This window comes from Meles meles, chromosome 8 (assembly GCF_922984935.1).
Source record: "Meles meles chromosome 8, mMelMel3.1 paternal haplotype, whole genome shotgun sequence".
NCBI lineage: Eukaryota > Metazoa > Chordata > Mammalia > Carnivora > Mustelidae > Meles > Meles meles.
In genome coordinates this window covers 104,984,609-104,996,397 of record NC_060073.1, presented here as the reverse complement: position 1 = coordinate 104,996,397, position 11,789 = coordinate 104,984,609, and the positions used below count along the sequence as shown (strand labels likewise).

Sequence of the window (11,789 nt, the reverse complement as noted above, 5' to 3'; positions counted from 1 at the left end):
TACTCAGGAAACAAACGTTTAAAAAATCACAGCACAAGGGATGCCTGGGCAGCCCAGTCGATGAAGCATCTGCCTTCACCTCAGGTCATGATCCCAGGGTCCTGGGATGGAGCCCTGCGTCAGCCTCCTTGCTCAGCAGGGAGCCTGCTTCTCCCTCTGCCTGCTGCCCCCGACCCCCGTTTGTGCTCTCTCTCACTGACAAATAAATTTTAAAAACTTTTTAAAAATCACGGCACAAAAACTGTAGAAAAGAATATTTTATTGAAACAGTTTCTCAATTAACAATGGACCAAAGTACAATCTGACTCAAACCTGTCCAACCAGCCTCAACCGCTAGTGAAAGAATTCAAACATACAGGACGGGGTGGGACCCTGCGGTCTCATTTCTGCCAATGTGGCAAAAAAAAAAAAAAAAAAAAAAAAGAAAAGAAAAAAAAAGGACAGAAGACAGACACAACCAGGTTCCCCCTTACCCTGGGAGCTGGGTGGCAGCTGGGGCTACTGCTCCATCCGGGATACGGAGGGTAGGCTCCCCAACATGGGCACGGTGGGTTAAGAGCCCCCATCTCAGCAGAGCAACTCAAGAAAGGCAGGCCAGCCCCTACCCCCTTCCGTCCCCCACAAGGCCTGCCACGAAAAGGGCGAGGTGGCCTTTTTACATTCACACCACGGCCTCTCCTTCTCCCAGGTTCTTGGGATAGGGGCTCACAGTAGAAAGCACATTTTGGTCAGCCCAGGAGGCTAGGGGGCCAGGGCAAGGCTATGTCTGGATGGGCAAAAGAGGAGAAAGGAGGGGGCCAAGAGTCATACAGACATGGAGGGACAGGCTACTGGGTCCATGCAGACTCCGACAGCGCTCGCAGGAGGCTGGCATCCCACGCTGGCCGCTCCGCACGCTCTCCTGAGCCCAAGAGCCCGCAAGTGGGAGCTCTGGGTTTGCACACACCTCTCCCACAGAGGTGGCTGGATTCCCTCCTTCGCTTTCTCCCTGCCTACTCTGGCCACCGCAGGGGGGAGTGCTAGGGGGGTGGGGTGCACAAGCAGGTGGGGATTAATCTAGCTTTGCTGCAGCCTGCCCGGATGGAAGGGCTTGGGCAGGAGGCAGACGGCTGCCTAACTTGCCACAGGAAGGCAAGGAAACCATGAGAAGAGGAGTCACTGGGGATGAGGCCTTTTAGGGAAAGACAAGACCGTGGAGAAGAAAAGAGCAAAGATAGGCACTCAGAAACCAGACCTGGTAACCAAGGCTCTGTAGATACTGGCCCCTGTAGGGCGGACTTCTTGGTGGAAGAGGGAGCGGGAACGAGGACAGAAAAGACTGGAGACTCTCTAATATCCCAGGGCATCCCTCCCCCTGCCAGGTCCGTTGACCCCTCACGGTCAATCTCTCACCTACCCACAGGCAAAGAATTAAGACATAATAGTGATTTTTCCCAAATTAGGGCCTGGATGGGTAGGGAACCAGGGGTGGGATTAGGAAATCGAGCAATTTCAGTTTTTACCACAGAACCATTGCAGAAGGAACTGGTGAACTGTCCCTTCCGTCCCCTTCTCCGCACCTCCGATCAAGGTGAGAGACAGGGAACTGAAGCCTGTGAGGGCAGGAGCAACCCCTCCCCCGACCCTCGATGTTTAATAAATAGAGGAGGTAGGAGAAGGGGGCGGGATGGACGGGAACCAGGGGTTATAGTTCATCATTTTTCAAAGTTGGCTTCTGTCCTGTTGGCTGTTCCTTCTGTTCCGGTTCCGCTGGGAGTGGGGAAGAGCAAAGGGATGCCAGCAGGTGAAACCAAGGTGACCTGGCTCCATTCTGTGCAGATCCCCCCCACCCCAGGACCTCCCAACCAGGCTTCCCAGGTAGCCCCAGTTCCACGCTCACCTGCTCCAGGACCTCCCAGCTCCAGAGGCTCAGCATCTGCCGGTTCAGATCCTGTTTTTGGGAAGGAAAAGGTCAGCCTCTGCAGAAGGGAGGAAGGGGCTAATGGAGGGGTTGGGAAACTTTTTCTGTAATAAGCCAGACAATAAATGTTTTAGGAGCTGTGGGCCACACCTCTTTGTGTGTGTGCGTGCGTGTGTGTGTATGTGTCTAATAACCTAAAAATGTAATGGCCACTCACAGCTTGTGGACCTTCCAGAAACCAGCTGTGCCTGCCAGTGTGCCAACCCTTAGGTTAAGCAACAGCCATATTCCCAATCACTTTCCCCAACTCACGAGTCTCTTTCTCAGGTTCTGAAATGGGCTTTGCATCTTCATTCTGGCCTGGAAGGAAACCAGGGATAAAATGTAGTCCCGGGAAGGAGAGGCCTTTTTCCTGCCCAGTAGCACCCGCAGTGGGCACCCTGCCCTCACCTGGTGGAGGGATGACCTTCTCCGCTTGGTCACTGGCATTGAGGGGAGGCTCCGCCCGGGTCCCGTTCTTGTCCTTGGGTCGGGGCCGGGGCTTGGTAAACTTGGCCTTATTGAGCAGATACTGCACCTCACGGTCCAGGGCCATCATCTTGGCCTCAATGTCTTTTGAGAGCAATACGGGCTTCTCTGTGGCGGGAAGTTTGGCCTGCTCGGCCATGGTCGCGTTCTTCCAGGCCTGTGGGTGAGGCCAGGACAAGCTGAGAGCTAGCCCTGGAGCCCGCAGACATCTGCCCCAGACGAAATACACCCCAAGCAGCCTTGGACTCTGCCCTCACATCACAAACCACTCCACTCCACCTGGCTGTCAGCCCCATAAGGGGAGGCAGGCTCCTCAAAATGGCATCCGAGGCTTTCCACAAAGGAGTCCCAAACGACGCGCTTGGGGCTTACTTGGAACCGACTACAGCCGAACCTCTCGATTATTCCCTTGTCTCTGCGCTTCTAGAGCTCTGATTCAAAGATGTTCCCCACACATCCAAAAGGGAAGTTTCTGCTTCCTGTGACCAGTCCTCCTCACCTCCCCGAACCCAGGCCCACTTGCTGAGTGCAGCTCAAGCCCCAGCTCCTTGGAGCTCAAACATCATGGGAATGGGCTCTGCTGCTACTCCAGTCTGACAACTCAGGCATGGCCATGACCCTTGTTTGGGGCTAATCTGACACGGCCCATCGCAATCAGCTGCGAGGCCAGGAGGCGGCGGCTGCTCAGTCTCCATCACTCGGCATCTCCCATGCTGCCTAGCTTGGACACCTTGCCAGGGCGAGGATCCCCGGGAGAATTTGCACCCGGATTACCCAGGTCTCGTTGATGACTTTCTCTAACGTTGTCATCTCCACTTCAGTGAAGATCTGATCCATCTCTGGGATGAGCCGGGCACCCCTGGAAGCCAGAAAGGAGATGGTGAGCCCAAGAGGAAGAGGGGTCAGGGGTGTGCACGCAGGGCATGGGAAGCTGAAGGACACTGAGGCTTGGCAGGACTGAATTGGGAAGAAAAGCAAAGGGGCTGCTCACTTGAGGAACATGCTGGAATGGTTGAGGAGATTATCAAGGGCAGACAACCGTTCAGGCCACTTCTTGCGCTCTTCCACCCGAAAAAACAACCCATGACATAGCTTCCTCAGTTCAGTCAGCTTCTCCTTCAGCATCTGAGGGATGCGGGGCGGGAGTGGGCAGAGGCGATGAAGGGAGGAGAGGCCGGCCCTGCAGCCAGCCCTGCATCCCAATCACAGCTTCACACCCCAACTCTCCTCATCTTCTCTGACCCTGGAGAGGAAAGCGAGGGCTCCCATCCCACCCACCAGGTCCTGGGAGGCCGCTTACCATGGTGGTGGCCTCAAAGCCCTCGTCCTCCAGCCAGGTGGAGGCCGCACTGAGCCTCCCAGAGATCTCCTCACGCTGCTCCTCGGTGGACACTTCCTGGTACTCAGGCTGGTACAGTTTGTCCTAGGGAGGAGCACACAGGCCCAAGCATGCACCGAGCCCCTGAGGGCAAGGCTCATAGAGCCAGACCCTCGTCAGACACCAGACGCAGGGCAGGCGTGCCTCCCAGCCTACCAACCTGGGTCTCAAAAATAAAAGCTTCCAAGCTGTTGGCAGCTTTTTCCCGTTCCTGCTTCTCTAGGTCTCGGAGTGTCAAGTCTTGAAGTCTGTGGGACAAAAAAGAATCACGCATGAGGGAGAGAGCATGTTGAACTCGGACCCTGGGTCAGACAGCTCTCCCTCCCAGGGGAGGGATTCCATATCCTGCCCACCCTACACACACTCTACACACACACACACACACACACACACACACCCTACACACACACACACACACACACACACACACACACACACACACACACACACACACACACAGTCTCTACTCACTTTTTCACTGAGCGGGCCAGCTCTTCCTCAGGTAAGTCAGGCAGGTCCAGGACCACCAGCTCCACCCCAATCTCCTCTACCATTCTCTGCTTCCGGGCAGGCTTCTGCTTCTTTTCTTCCTCTGGGGCTGGAGGAACACCCTCAGACCCTGTTTCCTTTTTCTCACTTGGCTTCTAGTGGGGAAAGAGAGGAGCGTATCAGGAAAAGCTTAGGCCCTTCTATTCTCCACAGGCGGGGCTCTGGGGACAAGCAACAAGGCAGGCATCTATTCCCTTAGCCCCTGGGGCCACCCTGGCCTTATTCGGAGCCTGCAGTTCACCTGGGCCTCAGACTTTTCCTCATTTTCTTTTTCTGCAGCCTTTTCTTCCTCAGGGGCTGCATCCTCCTTGGGCTCAGTGGATGGGGGCTGAGAAATGTCCTCTGCAGGGGCCTCAGCCTCCTCCTTGAGCTCTGCTTGCTCCCCAGGCTCATCCTTGCTCCCCTCAGCAGGGCTTTCCTCCTCCTCCTGGGAAACAATCACAGACGCCCCCCCCCGCAGGAAACCGTCACTGAGGCAGAGCCTAAGGCCCAGCCAGGCCGCGTCCCCCAGGCTTGCGGCTGCCAGCACAGCGTGGGGGCAGACAGATGACTGGATGGCAACGGTGGCCTAGTCGGACAAAGGACAAGGGCTTGGAGAAGAGGGGAATGTGCCCTGGATTCCGAGCACAGGGGCCGCCTGGAGTCCAGAGGATGGTTGGTTCACTGGGCAGGGGAAGGGGTAGTCTAGCTAGTCCCAGGCAGCTGGAAAGCCCACCCCAATCCCTGCCTCCGCTGCCACTCCTGGGGCGCACACTCCCTCCTCTGAGCTCCCCTGGCTCCATGCTGGCCTCACCTGGACGGCGTCTGTACCGTTCTCTTTAGTGTCTGCCGTTGTGCCCCCTCCGAACAGGCTAGAGATGGTGTTGCCGAGTTCTGCGAGGAAGAAAGCCCCAAAAGTCAAAAGGGCCACAGCAGTGACGCCACCTCACCCAAGGGCAAGGCCTGCCCGCCCCCAACGCATACAAACACCGCCTCCCTCACGCACGCACACGCACACATGCTCATCTTACTGGTCAGAGTGGATTCCTCCTCGGGACTGTCCTCCACCAGGGTCTCAAACACAGACTCCACCTGAAAACAGGGTGAAGAAACACACATGCTAAGCCACCTTTCCCCCAGAAATATCCTGTCACCGTGGGCGTCTACTCACGCGCATCCGGGTGACTTGTGGCGCTGCCCTAGTCCCTCACCAGCCTCCTTCTACCGGTTCCGGAGCCAAGTCACCTCTGTCCCCTTTGATTACGAGCCCTCTGAAGACAGAGTCCTAGCTCCTTTCCCGAGCCCTGCACTTCTCTACTCGACAACAGAATGGACCATTATTTCCCACAGTGTGTTTTGAAAGATTTTAACCCCAGACCTACTCTTTGAGAATGACTTACTTAGCCATCCTACAGGTCCTGAACTTTACAACACTCGTAAGCACTTATAGGCCCTGAAAACACCACAGCAAATCCCCGGTTAGCTGTGTTCAGAGACAAGACTTTTCCTTCTCATCTTCTTGATTTTTATGCTCTAATACCATATGGAGGAACCACTCTGAGAAGGCTGGTGGGACCTGGGCCCTTGGCCTGTACCCAGGGCCGCCTCCTGCTCTCACCCTGATGAGGCTGAGCACACCGCTCTCATCCAGGTTGAAGTGAGCCTTGATGCCCTTAGACTCGTGGTCAGGATACTTCTTGAAGCTCTCACCCACACCTTTTAGCTTCACCGTGGTCAAATTCTGGGAGCCGAAGACCCTAGTTGAGGGAGGAAAGAGCCATTCTAGGGAGCTCACCCAGCCTGCCTCCTCCAGCTCTAGACTACATAGCTTCCCGGCATGAAATATCTCCCCTTTCCTCCCAGAAGATGCTCACCCCAACCGTGACCGCACAGCCTGCTGCCCGTGTCAGCCCTGTGGTCCCAGACCCTCCCTCCCATCCCGACCACCCCCTCTCACCGAAGATCCTCGGGCCCCAGGAAGCCCAGGTCGCCATAGTTGATGTGGAAGTTGAAGTCGTGGTTGTAGCGGTTAAAGGTGATGACTTTGCGTTGAGGGTAGGGCCCCATTCGAGAGAAGAGAACACGCTTATTGTGCTTCAGGCTCCGAACCCCAGGCTCCTCCTCCACCTCCCTCGTGAACTCCACCTACACAGCAGGCAGAGAGGAGGCACACTGGAGAGCGGGAGCAGGTCTGGGGTAAGGGTACGCGGAGAATGTCAGCGGGCAGAGAAACAAGGGGACAGGCTAGAGCAGACAGAGGGAGCGTGCTCAGTGAGGTAAAGGGAGCTTGTCACCCGATCAGACAGGTCTACTCACCAGGATGGGGTAGATGACCCCATCTCGGACTACAAATGGCTTCACCTTGAAGGCTTTGCTGAGTGCGGCTGCCTGGTACACGGCCCCCATGGCAGCTGCTTCGTCTGCGTTGATGTTCTTCCCTAGTTCCTCCCTGTGGAAGTCCCGTGCTTCAGCACGTGGTCTCTGGAGCAACCGGCCCGGCCGCCCTCTCCTCAGCCCTGCAGCCGCCCAGCCCCGGAGCCCCAGCCCCAGCGCCTCAACCCCCACACTCACTTGCCCACAGCCTTCAGCAGCACCTCCTGAACTTTAGGGACCCGAGTGGCCCCGCCGACCAGGATCACCTGCTCGATCTCATCCTGCAGAGAAAGAATGGGACACACAACAGCTGCGTGTTAGCCCTCCTCCGCAGGGCTGACTCGTTCCTTAACACTCCTGCCCACCAACCCGTCACCCTCTCTCCCACCCATCTCTCCACCCCAGGCCCACGCGTGACTCCCCCTTACCAAATTCATCTCGGCACTCTGGAGGGCCTGCTGTACGGGCCCAGGTACCCGCTCAAATAAGTCTGCACACAGCTCTTCAAACTCCACTCGGGTCACTTTCGCCTTGAAGTCCACATCGTCCATCAGGCCCTCGATCTGGGGGAGGATGAGGCAGGTCAGAGTTCCCACCCAGGTCCTCCTCTGGCTGGGCAGGCCAGAAACCGAGGGACTGGGACTTTGGGGGGATGGCAGGAGGCCGAGGAAGAAGGGATGGGCCACACCACACGCCAGCGGCCTAGCCCGGGAGGCTGGGGTCCTCTCCCCTCAGGCGGGGAATATTTTCCCTCAGGTAGCCACGCGCGGGCACCTGTGCCATGTGATCAGCGTTGGCACTCAGGACGGTTTTGAGTCGATTCGCTTCCCGCAGCAGCTTGGCCATCGCACGGGGGTTCTCCCGCACATCCTTTGCTCTCTGGCCCTTGCGCTGTTCATTGAAAAGCTTAGCCAGGTGCTCACGCAGCCGGAGCTCCATCTCCAGGCCCCCCAGGGTGCGGTCAAATCTATTCAGGAAACAGTGACAGAGAAAAGTGTGAGGAACACACAGGGTTCCTTCATCGACCCAGGATCCTGACTCTTGTTTCACGTACGTGGCTGACACCTCAGTGACAGGTCGCCTCCTCCTCTAATTCGCTATATTTACTAGGCGTCAACTATGTGCTGGTCTCAGGGCATGTGACTGAGAGAAAAAAACCAGGATCCCTGCGGCCGAGGAGTTTACAACCTGGCACTGAAAAAACACATGAACGTGAAGCGTGTACCACCCCATGAGTTATGACGGACAGACAAGCAACAGCGTCAGAAGACAGAAAAGGGAAGCATCGCCTACTTGCTGATATCAGGAAGGTTCTGTGGAGCTGTGATAATTGAGCTGCAATTTGAAGGATGAGTGGAGGTAACAAGGCGGAGAAGAGGGAAAACAACTCGAGAGGGGAGAACAGTACCCGAAAGGACGCGCGGTGGGAGCCAGCCCAGTATGTTCCCAAGGAGGGCAGGCGCGGCTGGCGCTCAAAGAGCAAAGGGCTCTGGGTAGAGACAAGTGGGAGGAGTCAGGGCTCCCACAGGCTAACGTAAAAGGTATGAGGGATTTTTTTTAAAAGAAACAGATTATAATCAGGTCAGCATTTTGAAAAAAACCCTCTGGCTGCAATGAGGAGAAAAAACTGGAAGGAGGCCGCACTGGAGGCAAGGAGACCTTTCCGAACCCTGCAGGTCAGAGATGATAGCAGCCTGGACTCAAGCGCTGGCAGGAGAGCTGGCCAGAAAGGAATGGGTTTGAGAGAGAAGACAACGCTGTCAACAAGTACACCAGAAAAGACAAGAACAGCGAAACAACTGCATGTGGTCTACAGGTTTCCTTAGAAGCCGCTCAGAAAGGTCCCTGCCTTTCAAAATTTCCAAACCGTCCTCCTCCCTCCCCGTCTTCCCCTGGTTCTTCCAAGAGGTACCCCGTGATGATCGATGCTTTAGGAGAGAACTCGTGCAGGAAAATGAGGCGGCTGCCCCTCCGAGAAGCTCCGACCCGAGGGTGTCTCAGCGAGCCCAGCAGTGACTGCCCCGACCCGAGGGTGTCTCAGTGAGTCCAGGAGCGACTTACCCCACACCCCGGACCTGCAGCTGCGGCTGCATCCCCGCCTCCTTGGTCTTCACTGTCTGGTAGGTCACGATGGTGCACACAGTGCTGCCAGAGCCCATGTCGTAGAACATGACGTTCTGCAGAGACACCAAGACAATGCTCACGGGAACCTCATCTAACTCCAGCCGCGACACCCACTGTCTGCTTGAGGCTGAAAAGCTCCAAAAGCGGCCGAGAGGGCCAATCTCTTGCAGCATCCTGGCAAAGGCCCACCATGCACACGAGATGCCAAACACGCCGAGTGGCCTCCATCCTCAAAACCAGCCACCCTCTGGCCGGAAGTTCCTCCCTGGCTCACCTGGGCGGTGGTGTTGATATCTTTCCTGCGGAAGACCCCATAGCTGAGGGCTGTGGCAGTGTTGTCGTTGATAAGCTGGAGCACTTTGAGGCCGGCCATGCGCGCGGCCTGCAGCACGGCTCGGCGCTCAGCCTGATTGAAGAAGGCCGGCACCGTGATCACCGCGTCTTTGATGGGCTGCTCTACAGAGGACAACAGAACGGGGCTCCCACCAGCTCCATGCCTTGGATGACACTTTCCTAGTCTTGGTGCTGTTGGCATTTTGGGCCAAATAACTCTTTGCTGTGTGGGGCTGTCCTATGCACTGTAGGACGTTTGGCAGCGTCCCCGGCCCAGTAGATGCCAGGAGCAGCTCCCCGGATAACCAAAGCGAAGATATCTTCTAATAGTGCCGAAGGATCCCTGGGAGGCGAAGCTGCCCCGCTAGGAGACCCTAGGGAACCTGGCCACCACCAGCCCCACCTTAGCTACTCACCAGCAAAATCCTCAGCCAGGGAACGGGAGTAGTTGAGAACCATGCCAAGCACCTCTTCAGGCGAGAACTGTAGCTGCCTGGGGGAAAGTGAGTAGTTAGAGGCAAGGACAACTGTGAGCACTAGAGGAGCCCATCGGGCCTGAGCCCGCCGTCCCCAGCAGAGCACTCACGGGCTGATCTGGAAATGCACGGTCTGCCTCTGTGGGTCAAAGCCTAGCTCGTGCTCTGGAAAACGAGCTCTGTAAAGGGCCACATGAGGGTTTCCCTCCTGCTTCCCCAGGAGGTGCTGGAAGTAACGCAGTGTCGCCTTTGGATTCTTGATGGCCTGAGAAGGAATAGAGTATGAGGCTCCTGAGCCCATCGTCACCTACCTCTCACATCAGAGGTCGATAAGGGCTCAGGCTCTGGGGTCTGTCATCTCCTCCCCTCTGCCCACCACTCCAGGCTGCTAATAAGCTCACCATGCTTGCTGCACTGTCTCCAAAGAATCTTTCATTTTCTTTCAGGGTCACAGTCACTGGGGTTTTCCTCCGGGATTCCCTGAAGAGAGGAGATGCAGGGCCCAGGTGCCTATAGCAGGGTGTGGACTCAGGAGCCCCAACCCCCCCAAATACAACCACTCAGACACCAGACTGTTGGGGGCCCTAGGAAGCATACACACTAGCTTGGAGCACAGACTCCCCTCTTTCCCCACCCCGGACACTGGGGTGGCCCTCACTTGTTCAAGACAATTTCCATGGGCACTCCGGGTTTGACGATGGCCACCTTCATCGACTCGCTGCCCAGGTCCACAGACATCACAGCCAGTGTGTCTGCAAAGGAAACAGATTTGTCAATTCGCCCCTCTTCCCCCACATTCTTGAGTCCCCTCTAACCGAAGGACACCTCTCTCCACAGAAAAGGTAAAAAAGTGAAAAGATAAAGGACTAGATTCAGCAACTCCAGTCTAGAGGCTTCCAACCAGAAGCTCTGCTCCCGCCATGGATCATTCATCATTCGCTCATTTATGAGCCTGCTCCTGGGGTACACACCACTCAGTGCCAACAGGTCAGCCAAGAGCACAGCCATCACAGCCAAACGGGCTAGCCTCCGCGGCCTCTGCCTCCTGATGGTGGCTGCCATTGTGCCTCTGAGGGAGGAGAAAAACAACACTTGTAACCGGATGCCCTGTGTGAAGAAGACAGAACCTCATCCCAGAACAGAGAAGCTTTAAGATTCATACTCCACCGTCTCCCCGGGGCTTAGTAGCCTACATCCCCCTCCTCTCCCTTCTGATAATGACCCAGGACTCTAATCACACAAAGGATCCTGGGCTCCATCCAGTACATCCCTAAACAAGGAAAGGTACCAGGACGGAAGAAAGGAGACCAGAACCTTCCGTCCACTGCATAGGCTATAACCGGCGCACCCTAGCCCTGCCCCTTCTGTCAGACACCTTGGGGGAGACCAAGAATCTCCGCCCAGGGCTCAACTACCTCCCTACACCTGGAGCTCCCCCGCTGGCTGGGGAAAGCCAGGCCGGGCCTGGACGGGAACTGAAAGGTGGTGACGTTGGAGGAGATTGGGATGTTAGAAGGGCCTGTCTCCTTCTCGGTATCCCTTTGGGGTGTCCCACCCCGCCCCCCGTTCTCCATCCCAACCCCCGGCCCCGCTGCCTACACAGACGCCGTACCAGGAGCGCTAAGATTCTTCGCCGGGCGGGCAACGAGTCCCCGGAGTTCACCTAAGCCTCACCTGGCGAAGGCGGGGGCTCCCACTCCCGGAAACGCGGCCCGGCCCACCCCTAAGACGTGGGGGCGCCCCAGGGACCGAGCTTCGGGGCCAAGCGCACCGGCATCCGTGCGGCCTCGCTCCAGCTACCGACCCGCCCCCGGAGCTAGCACGTTGCCTCCTCCCGGAGGGGTGGCCCGCTCCCATCGCCATCCCCACCCCACCCCCCCACCGCTTGCCTGCGCTCCTGCGGCCCCAGCTCTGGGACAAACGCGGCGGCGGACGTACCCACGAGGCCGGCAGCGCGCCCCCAAACCCGCGCCCTTCACAACTCCCCTCGGTTTGCAAACTGTTACATTAGCCACCAATCTCTCCGCGGCGTCTCGCGCACCAGCCGGCCCCGGACGCGGCGCGCGCTCATTGGAGCCTCCGCCGCCCGGCCCTGCGCCGCGCGCCCGGCCCCGCCCCCGCCGCCCCGGCGCGCGCTCCCATTGGGCCA

General features: G+C 57.3%; 1 protein-coding gene across 2 annotated transcripts; it reads right to left on the bottom strand.

Annotated features, from left to right (window-relative positions):
- Positions 1–242: 242 nt before the first annotated feature.
- On the bottom strand, positions 243–11,717 carry HYOU1 (hypoxia up-regulated 1). 2 transcript variants are annotated; one of them, XM_046016511.1, is made up of 26 exons: positions 11,579–11,717; positions 10,612–10,709; positions 10,299–10,392; positions 10,042–10,120; positions 9,751–9,905; positions 9,581–9,657; positions 9,106–9,287; positions 8,769–8,884; positions 7,482–7,674; positions 7,136–7,270; positions 6,906–6,988; positions 6,651–6,783; positions 6,292–6,479; positions 5,953–6,091; positions 5,366–5,426; positions 5,149–5,228; positions 4,597–4,782; positions 4,278–4,450; positions 3,967–4,054; positions 3,729–3,851; positions 3,420–3,553; positions 3,203–3,287; positions 2,351–2,585; positions 2,213–2,260; positions 1,880–1,930; positions 243–1,749 (listed from the first exon to the last, which is right to left on the bottom strand). In XM_046016511.1, exons 2-26 carry the CDS (start codon positions 10,700–10,702, stop codon positions 1,685–1,687), a joined length of 2,994 nt encoding a protein of 997 aa, XP_045872467.1. In that variant the 5' UTR covers positions 10,703–10,709; positions 11,579–11,717; the 3' UTR covers positions 243–1,684. The 2 variants fall into 2 exon arrangements, with proteins under 2 accessions (XP_045872467.1, XP_045872466.1); XM_046016510.1 differs by having other exon boundaries at positions 11,530–11,700.
- Positions 11,718–11,789: the final 72 nt, after the last annotated feature.

Coding starts and splice junctions, on each gene's coding strand:
- HYOU1 (XM_046016511.1), bottom strand. CDS start 10,702: ATGGCAGCCACCATCAGGAGGCAGAGGCCGCGGAGGCTAGCCCGTTTG. Junction 6,092..6,291: donor CTGGGGCCCGAGGATCTTCG/GTGAGAGGGGGT, acceptor TCCCTCAACTAG/GGTCTTCGGCTCCCAGAATT. Junction 3,852..3,966: donor CTTTTATTTTTGAGACCCAG/GTTGGTAGGCTG, acceptor GCTCCTCCCTAG/GACAAACTGTACCAGCCTGA.